This window comes from Aedes albopictus, chromosome 2, assembly GCF_035046485.1.
Source record: "Aedes albopictus strain Foshan chromosome 2, AalbF5, whole genome shotgun sequence".
Classification (NCBI taxonomy): domain Eukaryota; kingdom Metazoa; phylum Arthropoda; class Insecta; order Diptera; family Culicidae; genus Aedes; species Aedes albopictus.
Genome location: NC_085137.1, coordinates 5,539,020 through 5,554,629, shown reverse-complemented (window position 1 = coordinate 5,554,629; position 15,610 = coordinate 5,539,020). Strand labels below are relative to the sequence as shown.

General features: G+C 44.1%; 1 protein-coding gene across 1 annotated transcript; it reads right to left on the bottom strand.

Moving 5' to 3' along the window:
* Positions 1-2,500: 2,500 nt before the first annotated feature.
* On the bottom strand, positions 2,501-15,409 carry LOC109411692 (mitochondrial import receptor subunit TOM70). The gene is made up of 4 exons (XM_029864472.2): positions 15,052-15,409; positions 14,451-14,822; positions 2,931-4,372; positions 2,501-2,869 (listed from the first exon to the last, which is right to left on the bottom strand). The coding sequence occupies exons 2-3, from the start codon at positions 14,744-14,746 to the stop codon at positions 2,932-2,934; spliced, it is 1,737 nt and encodes a 578-aa protein (XP_029720332.2). The 5' UTR covers positions 14,747-14,822; positions 15,052-15,409; the 3' UTR covers positions 2,501-2,869; position 2,931.
* Between the last annotated feature and the right edge of the window lie 201 nt (positions 15,410-15,610).

Genomic DNA, 15,610 nt, shown 5'->3' with positions numbered 1-15,610 from the left:
ATGAGCTGCAGGTCGGAAAATCTAGGCTTGTTAACTTTTTATTTTATATTTGAACATGTTAAAATAAAATCGTATATATGGCCATGCAAAGTTATAATAAGAAGTTATATTACATGTCAAAATAATTCGTCTGAAATTGTATATCTCAAAGTGGTTTTCTGAAAATGTACATATATGGCCTCCAAATTTGTGCGAATAGAGCATATTTGGTGCATCTTATACAATGTGTTTTGAATGGATAAGAGTTCACTTAGCACATTTGTAGCAGAGTTATGTGAATCAATTTGTTGGCTGGGGTCTCTTTCCATGCACCAATAGATTAACAAGTTTAGTCAATAAATCAAGCCGAGAGACTGTCGCCCTGTATAAACAGACGAAAAGAGAATACATACGCGAAGTAACAACTGATAAGGTTAGGACCCTACTGCACCACGTAGTCGTATGCTGGTCACGTGATTGAGAAAGGAAGCACGATAATGCGTCGATGTGTCATTCCTTTGGGTTTAGAATTAGTTTATAAAGGTTTATAAGCACTACTTGATTCAACGAAATGCTTGATCTTTTGTCAGTCGAAATAGTGCGTTTCACTGTAAAAGAACTCATCCTCGGAAAGTGACTCCTCTACCAAGGTGGATTTCAATCCTCTAAGAAAGCCAGGACTTCTAATGCAAGTAATCAGCTCTTTAGGTTTTGAATTTTCATCTCAGAAGTTTCACTTAACCTCTTCGATAATATTTTATTTGAGCCACTTCAGTAACCTTACGCTCTCAAACCATTAGAGCAATCGGCCTGAGGTTTCCCAAGGATACAATATTTCGAAAGGTTCGAGATTATTCCGCGAAACTGCAAGTGTAGCAGTGTGTCCGTATCAATCAGCCGATCGAGACGATTTCATCGGCCATTCATCAAGGCCACTCATCGAGGCCACCGTCATTTTTCACCAATGGTCAAGGATCGACCAACTATATTTTCAAGAATTGACCTACACTTTTCCTGTTGATGATTTTTATAATACATGTTGTCTCTCTCATGTAGGTATACCGTATTGTATTGGTGAAATTGAAGGGAAATTGTCATATCATTCAATCATAATATGGAAATAATGAAAAAATATTCGAAGGCACACGGTGAATGGAGCCTTGACGGTATATAACAATCTTTCAACTTATTTGTTCGGTTCGTCACTGTGAGTGTCGACTTGGATTCTGTTTGATCGAATTAGTATTTGAGCGGTGAGGATTGCATTATAATTATCATGTATTAACTCTGTTGTCTCATCTATAAAGGGTGTTGTACCATTTGGACAGGTGTACCTATTTTGGGCACTTGCCGCTATAACTAAGTCAATTTCAAACCGATTAACTTGAATTTTTGTATAGAGTTAGGCACGTACAGTATCTAACTCTGTACAAATATTCAAATCAATCGGCTTAAAGTTGACTTAGTTATAGCTGCAAGTGCCCAAAATAGGCACACCTGCCCAAATGGTACAAGACCCTCTTGCATTTTTCATAAAATTTATCTATATTATTGTACAGTCCATCACTTTGAGGTGTTGGCCGTGTTGAAGGTGGCGCACCCTAGTGCAACATCAACGTGATGACGGTGGCGAGTGTGTCGATATGGTTGCTAATGGCAACACAGGTTTGAATTGAGTTCGTTAACGTAAGAATCAATCGCAGCTACCAGGGCTGCTTTTTTCTATCTGTAGTAAGTTGAATTCAAATAAAACATTCTCTTTGCGTTCAATCTTGTAGTAGTAAAGACGTGTTTTTGTTTGCTCCCGAACCTGGTTCAGACTCTGCTAGGCCTCGAGCAGGTCGCAGTATTTTGTTCCTCAATTTTGTTTCAATATTTTTCCTTTAGTTTGTACGGTCCATCATGATAACGTCAGCACAATGTTTTGGTTCAATATCTCGATTTCGTGGTAATAAAAGCAAGTAACATTGTACAATGGTTCACCAGTTCTCATAATTGCGAGGTGACGCAAGATCTCTCGTTACATAACACATCCTCCAAATTTCTATTCTGAATCTTCAGGGTCTCACCATTCCTCTTTATTGTGAGGTGACGCAATTGCTTGGATCACATCGCTTACCAAAATGAATCCTGATCTATGTAACTATCTATCCCTCCCTACTAAAAAAAATCCTACCCGTGACGACTGGAGGACACAGTAGTAAATACAACCTCTAGTAGCAACGGTTGTCAAACTAACATTCCTTCCCTTCCCCGGTTAACCGTAAGGACGTGGCCGGCGCCGTTATTGACCCAATAAAGTTGGAGCTCTCGGAATGTGTACATTGGGAAGTTTGTGCTAATCCCTAGCCTCTTCTGTTGGTTCTCTGTGCAATTCCGCTAGCTCTGGTCAATCACGGAGTAGCAACTACGAAGTGTACGGCCACTGATGCTCATGCTCAGTTTTCCTCTATAGTCAAAGTTAAATCATAAATGGAATTTGGTCATCATAAATGTAAATTCAATTAAAAAAAAAACAATGTTAAACATAACTTCTTATTGTATTCAATTGCATCTATCATACAATCGTTTGTATGTACGGCTTAAAGATTAAAATTACCACAATTTCAAATAATCTGCATTTACTGTACTTGCCATTGTTGGATTTGTTTAGGTCGCTGCTTCGAAACAAGTATTTATTTTCTAGCAAAATATAAGATAGATACTAGCTACAAATAAGGAAATTTAGCACAATGTATTGTTACAATCTATTACGCACTCTCCTGGCAAACAATCTTCCAGAAGATGAACAAAATAAACTTACAATTTCGGCGCTATGCGGAATCAAGCTGCTTAGTCAACTTGGTTGGTAAAGGTAGATAAAAGCATTGCGTTAGCGGGGTGTGATGTTCTGTAAAAGTGATTGTATACATTACATTTTGATAATTAAAAACAAAGAATCCCATACTTACTTTAGAACGACGGCTGCCCCATGCCGACAAAGTTCCTAATGTCCAGTCCCATATTTTTCGTCACGTTAACCTGCGCGATGGCCGCATCCTTGAGCGAGTACAAATGGATCAGCTCCATCTCCGTCTTGGCCAGCTTGATGGCACTGTCGAAGAGCTTGATCGCTTCCTGCAGCTCTCCCCGCTGGACCTGGATGGTTCCGAGGGTTTCGTACGCAAACTCGCACTTGTCGTCCACCTGGATGGCCTTTTCGATCAGTTCCACAGCGGCCACAATGTCCGCCTTCCACTGGAGCTGCAGAAGAGCCTTGTGAACGAAAATCTGGGCATTTTCCGGTTCGATTTTGATGGCTTTGTTGTAGAAGTTGTCGGCCTCCGAGAACTCTTGCTGGTCGGATAGGACCTGGGCCATCAGGCTGTAGCATTCGACGCAATCTGGGAACCGTTCGATGGCGTTTCGGAAACCGTCCATCACCTTACGGAGGGCGTATTCATTTTTGTTGGTAAGAGCTAACCTATAGCTGGCGTAGCACCGGTGGATCTCAATGATTCCAGAGCTGGGATTGAGGGAACATGCCTTTTCAAAATCAGCGATGGCATCTTCGAGACGTTCTATCAGAATGTAAACCTGTCCACGGTGGTGGTAGATGTCGCTGTTCTTCGGATCCAGATCCTCGGCCATGCTGAAGTATCGGAAGCATTCCTCCGGTGTGTTGGGCTGCGTTTGCATGGCAAGAGATGCTCGCTTTATCAGGGCATTTGAGCGAATTTTCTTGTCGGCTAATTCCGATGCGATGACCGCTTCCAAGTCAGCGGTTCCTTCCGGATAGTTTGCAGTTAGCATATAAAACGTGGCCCTCAAGAGCAGAGCCTCGACTTTGTATTCCGATTCGGCTTCGCTGGATTCGATTTCTTCGGTGCATGCGGCAACGATTCCCTCGTATTGTCCCTGATCCAACAGAAGCTTTGCTTTGACGAAACCCTTTGGTTCAGTGCTGGCAATTACCAGCTTCTTAATGGGATCGTCCGAGAACGAAGCAAAGTAATTTTTAACGAAGAATTTCGACGGTTGAACGTTTTGTTTCTCCTTAAGAGCTTCCTGGGCGTGTTGTTTTCCCAGTTCCTTCAGGACACGATCGGCCAAAATTAGCGTGTGCTTGTTTTGGAACCCTTCGAGAATACAGGCAGCCGTTGTATCTTCCAGAGACGCCGCCAGTTCCTTTTGCTGCTCGTAAGCCTTAGCTCTTCGTTTGAGAGCTTTCAGGTATTTGGGATTGCACTGGAGAGCTTTGCTACAATCATCGATTACGGCCGTCCATCTTTGGAGATGTTCATAGGCGGCTGCTCGATTCTGGTAGAAGGTAGACAGATCGTTGGTCTCTGTTACTGGACACTTCTCAATGGCCAAGTCGTATTCCTTTATGGCTTGATCGTATTTACCATCCCTGGAAATAAATGTATAAGGCTTATTAATATTATTTAGGAAATAGAGAAGGCCTGAAAGTTTTGGTGGGCTAGTGGCTACCGGAATCGTATGCAAAAGATCCTGGGATCAATCTTTAACCTGTCCATTTTTCCCTACTTTGATCTTTCATCTACTTATTCCATCTTTCCTACATATTGGAATAGAGAAATGGAACCATCTCGGCAGGGGTCCTATTTTGGGCACTGTTACGACCACTATCAACCGACGGCGCACCTACTGGTTGAGCTTCGTTGCGACGACTGACATTGACGGATAGAATCTATTTTTTCGCAGAAGGGATTTCGTGATAGTCATCAAATGGTGATAAACGTGGTCTCGATATGTGCTATATGCTAGCTGCTGAAGATTATTGCTGAATTTATTGATTAATATTTGATTTACAAGAGTGCTTGTGTGACGAATTAGCTATTAACCGTATTGGTAACACTTTATTTGTGAATTCCCTAAATATTTACTAAAAACCCCCTATTTTGTATACAGTTTGCCAACGTAGGTTATCTCTCTTAGTTACGCAATCACCCACAAGTATCTGCGGATACCGCCGTTAAATTGTTGAATTAAAATCGTTACACTCATGTAAGATTGATATTATCAAAATCAAAAACTTAAGTTATTAAATTTCTTATATTATATACCCACTTTAGACCGTTTCCGTTGGTCGTACGTTGCCTATTGCTCTTGCTGAACTCAGGGTTTGAAAACTAAATATGTAATATAAACACGATATAGTAAATTTCTAAAATAATAATAAAATCTATTTTTAGTTTGAGCTGATTACCTAAAACCGCGCTGCTTCAAAATTTAGTGACTGCTCTGTGTCCGAACAGGCACTTTACTGCTATAACTCAGCCAATTCTGAACCAATTGACTCAATTTTTAGAACGCGATGAGATACGTGTAGTATCTAGCCGTGTACAAAATTTCAAGTCAATTGGGAATTGACTGAGTTAAACTTTAACTGTTAAAGTGAAGAGTGCCCAAAATACCGCGTGATCACACTACTGAGGGCTGCCTACAAGATACTCTCTCAAATTTCATGCCGCCGTCTATCACCCATTGCATGAGAGTTCGTGGGGCAATATCAGGCTGGATTTATGGGTGAACGCGCTACAACGGACCAGATGTTCGCCATCCGCCAGGTGTTGCAGAATTGCCATGGATACAACGTGCCCACACATCACTTGTTCATCGATTTCAAATCGGCGTATGATACAATTGATCGAGAACAGCTATGGCAGATTATGCACGAATACGGATTCCCGGATAAACTGATACGATTGATCAAGGCGACGATGGATCGAGTGATGTGCGTAGTTCGAGTATCAGGGACACTCTCGAGTCCCTTCGAATCTCGCAGAGGGTTACGGCAAGGTGATGGTCTTTCGTGCTTGCTGTTCAACATTGCTTTAGAGGGTGTAATAAGGAGAGCGGGGATAAACACGAGTGGGACGATTTTCACGAAGTCCGTTCAGCTGCTTGGTTTCGCTGATATTGATGTTATTGCTCGTAAATTTGAGACGATGGCGGAAACGTACATCCGACTAAAGAGTGAAGCCAGGCGAATCGGATTAGTCATTAATGTGTCGAACACAAAGTACATGATGGCAAAGGGCTCCAGGGAGGAATCACCGCGCCCACCACCCCGAATTCATATCGACGGTGATGAAATCGAGGCGGTTGAAGAATTCGTGTACTTGGGCTCACTGGTGACCGACGACAACGACACCAGCAGAGAAATTCAGAGGCGCATTGTGGCAGGAAATCGTTCTTACTTTGGACTCCGCAGAAGTCTACGATCGAATAAAGTTCGCCATAACACAAAGTTAATCATCTACAAAACGCTGATTAGACCGGTCGTCCTGTAGGGGCACGAAACATGGACCCTACGTGCAGAGGACCAACGCGCCCTTGGAGTTTTCGAACGGAAGGTGTTGCGTATCTTCTACGGCGGAGTGCTGATGGAAGACGGGACTTGAGAAGGCGAATGAATCACGAGCTGCATCAGCTGCTGACAGAACCAACCATCGTCCATACCGCGAAAATCGGGAGGCTACGGTGGGCGGGTCACGTCATCAGGATGTCGGATAGCAACCCGACTAAAATGGTTCTCGAGAGTCATCCGAACGGTACAAGAAGACGTGGAGCGCAGCGAGCTAGGTGGGTCGACCAAGTGGAGGACGATCTGCGGACTCTACGCAGAGTGCGGAACTGGAGACAAACAGCCATGGACCGAGTGGAATGGAGGCGGCTACTATGTACAGCAGAGGCCACCCCGGCCTTAGCCTGATCGGTAAGGTAAGTAAGGCCAAAATACGGACCGCTACCCAAGTGGTTCGCTACCCTACTTAACAAAGGCAACCGCCCAACCTTCATGGTATCTGCTAGAGAGGAAGTGTTAGACATAACGCTTTGCTCTAGTAGAATTAGTCACGAGCTGACCAATTGGCATGTGTCAGATGAAGAATCTTTATCTGATCATCGCTACATCTTTTTTGAACATGTGAATGTTATTTCGCAAAATTTGCGTTTCAGGAACCCGCGGTCAACCAACTGAGATCTTATTACTGATTTGATTGCAGCCAAATTTCATGGATACTCTTCCATTGACACTCCAAGTGATTTAGATGATGCCGTTGATACTACAACGACCTTCATCATGGAAGCTTTTGAAGAAGCATGCCCTCTACGGTCTGTGAAGATCACAAGAGGAACCCCTTGGTGGAACACTGATCTGGCGAAACTTAGGAAACAATGTAGAAAGAGTTGGAACAGACGACGTTCGGCTGGTTCGGAGGCTTTCAGGTCGGCTCGCAAGGCCTACAGGAAAGCTCTCCGGTCTGCTGAACGATCCGGCTGGAAAAACCTTTGTACAAATGTTTCCAGCTTGAGTGAAGTCAGTCGGTTAAACAAAATCCTTGCGAAATCTAAGCATTTCCGAGTGAACGAACTTCGTTTGCCAAATGGCGATCTGACTTCCTCTGATGAGGAAGTTATGAAATGCTTATTCAGCACACACTTCCCTGGATGTGTGGATATTACATCTTCGGATGATCCTGATGTCTTTTCTTGTAGTTACGATTCCCTGGCTTCGGCTCGGAGTATCGTAACTATAGAATCGATTGAGTGGGCACTTAATAGCTTTGCTCCTTTCAAATCTCCTGGGGCAGATGGGATTTATCCTGTTTTGCTTCAGAAGGGATTTGATCATTTCAAACATGTTTTGAAAATAATACTTGTTTGCAGTTTTGCTACAGGGTATATTCCCAAATCCTGGCGGGATATTACTGTGAAGTTTATTCCGAAAGTGGGTCGTGCGTCGTCTGAAGAAGCAAAGAGTTTCAGACCTATCAGTTTGACCTCTTTTCTTCTGAAATGCTTAGAACGCATTGTGGATCATCACATCCGTGATGTTCATCTGGCCAACGTGCCTCTTCATGTGAACCAACATGCCTACCAATCTGGTAAGTCCACTGTGACTCTTTTACACAAGGTTGTTTACGATATCGAGAAAGCATTCGCTCAAAAGCAATCTTGTTTGGGTGTTTTCTTAGATATCGAGGGTGCCTTTGACAACGTGCCTTTCGATGCCATATTGGAAGCCGCACGGAGTCATGGTATATCTCCAATGATTTCCAATTGGATTCACCAAATGCTCAAAAACCGATATCTCTTCTCGACATTGCGTCTAGCAGGGATTAGGAAATTGAGTGTTTGTGGATGCCCCCAAGGGGGAGTCTTGTCACCGCTTTTGTGGAATCTCGTAGCAGATACGCTATTGAGACAACTCAATAATAGCGGTTTTCCTACTAATGGTTTTGCCGACGACTACCTAGCATTGTTAGTTGTTATGTGTATCACCACCCTTTTCGACCTGATGCAAAGCGCCCGTCAGGTAGTTGAGGGTTGGTGTCGCCAATATGGCCTTTCGGTAAATCCGAGTAAAACATCTATTGTTCTTTTTACGGAAAGGCGAAACCGTAATGGCGTTCGATCTTTGCGTCGCTTTGATTCTGAAATCGATGTGACTGAACAGGTAAAGTACGTTGGAGTCATTCTTGATTCCAAGCTTTCCTGGACACCTCACATTGAGTTCAGAATCAAGAAAGCTTGCATGGCCTTCGGGCAATGCCGGCGAACCTTTGATACAACTTGGGGTCCTAAACCCAAGTATATCAAATGGATCTACACAACTGTTGTTCGGCCAATATTGGCCTATGGATGTCTTGTGTGGTGGCAAAAGGGCGAAATGAGAACGATCCAATCAAAGTTAGACCATCTGCAAAGGATGTGCTTAATAGCGATGTCTGGAGCTTTCTCTTCAACTCCCACGGCAGCGCTCGAAGTTCTCTTTGACGTTGCTCCACTACACATTCATCTTAAACAAGAAGCACTTTCTTGCACTTATCGTCTATGGGTACTCGGTTTACTACAGGAAACTCCTGTGAACCGCAGTTCAACAGACACCTCGTTGTTTCCACTTTTGGTGACTTGGGACAAAGTTGTCCTTGCTCCAAGTGATCTTACAAATGCTTGTAATTGTTGGATCACAGCAATCAATGGATTTACACGTCAACTGAATAATACCCTAAATACGAATTTATCATCATAGCAGCCTTTGCTCCACTATATAAGCAGAGGAATCTGCACTGGTTGATTCATTCTAAGTTTGGCTTCCAATAAAGCAACTACTACTTAAGAACTACAAGAAAAGCATTTTCATTCCGGAAGTTACCGGACATATCAATTTGACGACGAGATTTCAAGAACCCGAAGCAATGGCAGACCTTCAGCAAGCAATACTCCAGATGGCGGAACTCCTACAGAAGCTGGCGCAACCAACACCCAGTAACCCGGAGCAAACCCTAGAAGCCTTGGCTACGAACATCAGTGAGTTTTCTTTCGATCCGGAAAATGGAATTACTTTTGACAAGTGGTACAGCCGGTACGTGGACCTCTTTGATTCGGATGCCAAGAATCTGGAAGATGCCGCCAAGGTACGATTGCTGCTAAGGAAGTTGGATACACCCTCGCACACCCGATACGTCAACTACATTCTGCCGAAGCTTCCCAAGCATGTCAATTTTGCGGACACCGTCGAAATCCTCAAGAAAATTTTTGGAGCTCAAACCTCAACATTCAACAAGCGTTTCCACTGCCTGCAGCTTGTCAAGTCAGAAGCCGAAGACATTATCAGCTACGGAGGCAAGGTGAATCGTGCATGTGAGGATTTCGATTTCAAAAACATAAAAATTGACCAATTCAAGTGTTTGGTGTTTGTCTGTGGTCTGAAAGGTCATAGTTACACCGACATCTGAACCAGGCTACTTTCCCGGATCGAAGGCGAGACACCAGAAAATCCCGTTACTCTCCAGAACCTCATTGACGACTATCAACGGCTCATCAATTTGAAGGCGGACACATCCATCATCGAGCATCAATCAAGTTCGAAATCATCAGTGCACGCCGTCCAGGAGAAGAAGGGAAATTCACGTCAACAGCAGTCTTCGAAGCCGGAAGGTAAAGTTCCTCGTACACCTTGCTGGCAATGCGGCCAAATGCACTATGTTCGGAATTGTCCTTTCTCGGATCATCAGTGCAAACAGTGCAATCGTGTTGGCCACAAGGAAGGCTACTGTGGCTGCCTGTCCAAGCCGAAGTCAGTTCCAGCCAAGGAGAAACAACCAATGAACAAGTCCAAGAAATTCCGTCAAGCGAAAACCCGTGGCGTTTACATAGTGAATCACATCGCTCAACACTCCAGCAAACGGAAGTACGTGCCCACATTCATCAACGGCGTGGCAACCAAGCTACAACTGGATACAGCAAGCGACATCACAGTGATCTCACAGCAAACATGGAACTACCTCGGAAAACCAGCGATCAAGAAACCAACGATTGAAGCGATGAATGCGTCCGGAAAACCGCTCCAATTGCTAGGAGAATTCCAGTGCGAAGTCAGTATCAACGGTAAGACTGCTGAAGGAAGATGTTTCGTCACAACGGCTGCAAACCTCAACCTGCTGGGCATCGACTGGATCGAGCTGTTCCAGCTGTGGTCGGTTCCCATCGATTCGGTCTGCAATCAAGTCAGGACGAAGACGATCGATCAGCAAATCCGTGAATTCCAAGTGAAGCACAAGGACGTTTTCGACGATTCTCTGGGGCATTGCAAGAAAATGAAGGTGAAGCTTTTCCTGAAGCCGGATGCAAAGCCTGTTTTCTGCCCCAAGCGACCAGTTCCTTTCAACACCGTTCCATTGGTCGATGCCGAACTCACAAGATTACAAACGTTGGGCATCATTGAACCCGTCGACTTTTCCGAGTGGGCTGCTCCTATTGTGGCAGTACGCAAACCAAACGGCCGAGTTCGCATCTGCGCGGACTACTCAACGGGACTCAACGAAGCACTCGAGGCCAATCACTACCCGCTTCCGACGCCGGAGGAAATATTCGCGCAGCTCAACGGCAGTACCGTCTTCAGCATAATTGATCTTTCCGACGCGTACCTGCAGCTTGAAGTAGATGACGACTCCAAGAAGCTCCTCACCATCAATACCCATCGTGGACTGTTCCGGTTCAATCGCCTCGCTCCACACTCTAAAAATTCTTCACGTCCGATCCACGTTAAATTTCATGTAACTGACTTAGATTCACAAAATCACAGAAGTTACGTGATTCATGTAACTTTTACCTGCTTTTCACTTCATGTTTACTCGAATGTTTAGTAACATTGATCATATTTACACGTGGATAGCTTCGGTGCATTTGTGTTGGTGTGTTTGCGAGTTTGACATTTCCGCGAAACGAGCCTGGAAACGAGGTTTACGGGAATTTCATGTATGCAGAAATAAACCAATATGGCGCCCACAAACAAATTAGTCGACGATCTGCTAATTGATCTGAAGTTTCCGTATAGTTGCTGCATTTTTTAGAAGGTAATGTCTACAATTAAACAAAATACTTATTTTAACATAATATTAACTCATCATCTTTCTGTTTTCAAATATTTCAAATAAACGCGGCATTGGAATTTTCAGTCTTATTACGGTGATTGAAGATCAACTCATGTAAATTTTGGAGCTATTCGAAGACGAGAGCTTGGTGCCAAGAAACGCTCAGTTGTTTGTGCTGATTGAGTTCCTGGAAAAAATCAGAACGTAAGTTTAACTTATCCTATCCTTCATATGATAGCTGACTCAATTTTGTTTTTTTTTTAGAAATCTACTATTCAATCATTGGCAAATTTGTCCATTTTTACCAATCAAAGTGCAGCTAACAATTCAACGTTCCAGGTCGCGATTCTCGACCCAAAAAATACAATAGTGATCAACAAGAAGTGCATCCGTCCGAAGCGCCAGATGATGACCAACCGGATTCTTCAGAAGAGGAAGCGTCTCCCACTGTGATTACGATCTGGTGCAGGTCAGCCATGCATCGGAGCCCTTATCGACAAATTCAGTTGTGACCTCCGCCGTGACAGCTTATGTTCCGGAAGCTTGCATCATGTAATTTGTTCAATATTGATTAAAATAAATCGAATCAAACCAAAACCTTTTTCCGGATCTGTACTGAATTATTTTGGCTAAAAAGTCACGAAAAATGACATGAAAGACATTTAAAATGGAATAACATTTCAGGTAAAATTGACTTAATTTCCATGTGGAAGTGACTGACAATATCACGTCAATATTACCGGAAAATCGTGTCACATTTACCTGACTTTTCACGTGAACTCTCGGATTTGGTTTTTCTTTGGGTTACGTGTCATTCCGGTAAAGCTTACATGTAAAAGTGGATGGACGAAAACTATCTATGTTTTCATGTAAATCGGACGTGAAAACTTTTCAGAGTGCAGGGGTAAAATCAGCACCGGGGGCATTCCAGGGCCCATATAGCCGAGGCGGTAAACGCACGGGTATTCAGCATGACCATGCTGAGGGTGGCGGGTTCGATTCCCGGTCGGTACAGGATCTTTTCGTAAAGGAAATTTCCTTGACTTCCTTGGGCATAGAGTATCTTCGTGCCTGCCACACGATATACACATGCAAAATGGTCATTGGCAGAGGAAGCTCTCAGTTAATAACTGTGGAAGTGCTCATAGAACACTAAGCTGAGAAGCAGGCTTTGTCCCAGTGAGGACGTTACGTCGAGAAGAGAAGAGGAGGCATTCCAACGCCTGGTGGACGGAATGATTGCGGATATTCCTGGTGTACGAACATTCATTGACGACGCTATCGTATTCAGCAAGGACATGAAGTCACACGCAGAATCACTCAATCTGCTCTTCAAGCGCCTCAAGGAGTACGGTTTCCACGTTAAACCTGAGAAGTGCCGATTCTTCCAAACACAACTCGGTTACTTGGGACACGTAGTGGACAGTCAGGGCATCCGCCCTGATCCGGAGAAAGTGAAGACCATTGCAGCCATTCAAACTCAAAAAAGTTTCGGAAATAAGCCTCCGCAAGATTCGCTCAGGGGGAGAAACACTAGAAGAAGCACTGTGCACTTTCTTGCAAGTATATCGCTCAACGCCTACCAATGACCTGGAAGGTAGATCTCCGGCGGAAATCATGTTCGGAAGACCTATTCGTACCATACAATCCATGCTCAGACCGAGTGAACGTGGAACCGCATCCAGGGACAGGATAAAGCAAAACGACGCCTTCAATAAGAAGCACGGTGCAGTCCAGAGGAATTTCCAGCATGGCGATTCCGTGTATGCCAAGGTTCATTCAACGAATTCCTGGAGATGGGAACCAGCAACCGTAATTGAGAAAATCGGGAACGTTAACTACAATGTGTTCCTGAACGATCAACAACGTTTAATACGGTCCCACACCAATCAACTCAAGAGTCGTGTTCCAGACAAGAGTCCAAAGAACCAATCATCTGCACTTTCCATATTCTTCGATGGATTTGGATTAACGGTCCCGACAGAAGCTCCAGCGGATGTCGCTCCTCAAGTTCAACCTGCAATTCAACCGCTTGATGACCCACCTCTCAATAATCTGGAAGATTCTATCTTGACGGATGATATGTCGGATGGAGAAGCTGCTGGAACCGATGAAACCGAGGATGAACCGATTCCGGCTCCGAATGCAATTGATGAACCACAACCAGCCAAACCTGCGATTCCAATACTAGAAAGAGGACGACGCATGATTCAACTACCAGCCCGGTTCAAGCCCTATTGGATGACGAAACCTTAAGGGGGAAAATGTTGGATCACAGCAATCAATGGATTTACACGTCAACTGAATAATACCCTAAATACGAATTTATCATCATAGCAGCCTTTGCTCCACTATATAAGCAGAGGAATCTGCACTGGTTGATTCATTCTAAGTTTGGCTTCCAATAAAGCAACTACTACTTAAGAACTACAAGAAAAGCATTTTCATTCCGGAAGTTACCGGACATATCAGTAATTATCCATATAGGATATTTTCCATGAAATGCCCTTCCCGGGAAGAGTGGACATCTGGTTATCTGAAGATAAGTATTTCAGATGGCATTGTATGTTACACTGATGGCTCCTTTCTCGAAGGTCGAGCAGGTGCTTGTGTTTATTCTCGTGAGCTAAGGCTGCATCAGTCTTATTCACTTGGAGGAACTGACTTCAGCAAACGCTGTTCACCTTGTATGAGTACCTGGCCATTCTTCCATCCCTGGAAATGAATTGGCTGATGAGCTACCTCGCACTAGAGCATCACATGAATTCATTGGCCCAGCTATTCCGGTATTGAAGTGTTGAGTAAAGCTTCAAATTGACACCTGGGCTGCCACTGAACACATACAATATGGAATGGTTTGGAATCATGTCGTCACTGAGCTATCTCTAAGGGTCACCAGGTGAAGTATCTTACAAATCTGTATAAACAGAATAGGCTCGTGTTCATAACGATGACTTAAATTTCCCAAATATGTAGAAGAGAACGTGCCTCCTACTGATACTTAATGGTAGTAAATACTGCTCCATTAACAAGTAACTCGCTACCAGCCCTGCGATTGAAAAAAAAAAAATAACTCAAACTCACCGAAAATGCGTATTCCCTTCGTTCTTGTGCTTTTGCGCTTCTTCCAGCGGTGTGGGTGCCTTCTTTTTGGCCGGTGCATCCTGCTGGGACCGTGACCGTTCATCCCCATCCAGCGATATGGTTTTATCCTTAATCTCACCCAGTTTCTTCTTGGTCAGCTTATCGCCCGAACCCTCTTCCGCTTCGGTCGATTTCTTCCAGTACAGATAGCCAATTCCGAGGGCCACCGGTGCTCCGATCAGAACCGCCAGCTGCCACTTGGGAAAGGTCGATCCCGTGCTTCCAGTGCTGGCCATCTTCTGTTCCTTTTATCACTTGCACACTAGCTTATCTCAGCTCGTTTCGTTTTTTTTTCGCACGAAAATGTTTTATCTGAAAAGCGCAAAGATACAGATTAACATCGGACCGAAAACTGTGTGACAGATGGGTGCGAGAAAACAACAATACTAGAAGTGATTACGAAACGAGCACTCGCTCTGACTGATAGCGGCGCGGTGCTGCGGACCGTCTAGAACATGTGTTGCTTGGACACCGCACCGATTGAACCATTCAGCAGCTATCATCAAATCAAGTGCCTTCACCTCGCACACTGTCAACTTACCGAAAATGCTTCTAAAACATTGATTTTTTCTTCATCCGTGCTGCTGCGCGGCCTTGTACTTTGTCATGCGACGGACGACGACGACGACGGATCTTCAACAAGCTTACATGCAGATTCCCGTTGCCAAAACAAACATTGGCCGGTTGGCCGGGAGAATACGCGAACGGTTATGTAACAGAACACTGTCCGCTGCGGTTCAGGCAAAGTGCTGATCAACCCCTAGACGATTGTGGTCACAGTTGTTTTTCGGTTGCAAGAATGATTCTCCGGTCGAATGGCCTTGTAATTGATCCGCCGTAAAACCCATCCACCAGCACTTCCACTATCACTACTTTCTGTGCCGAGCGAGAAGCGAGAGAAAAAAAAAAGTTTTTTTGAAGGCTCGCGATGGAAAAATGACAGATCGAAACTCGTGTGTTCGAATTCGAAAACGTTGCATGATTTAAGATGTGTTTCTGAAGGGTTGTCTGCAGACACGGTGGGCTTGCTGGGATGATTTTCATTGAGAGGTAGACACTGAATAATTCAGGCCCCTGGCAGCAATGAAATTTATCGTAGC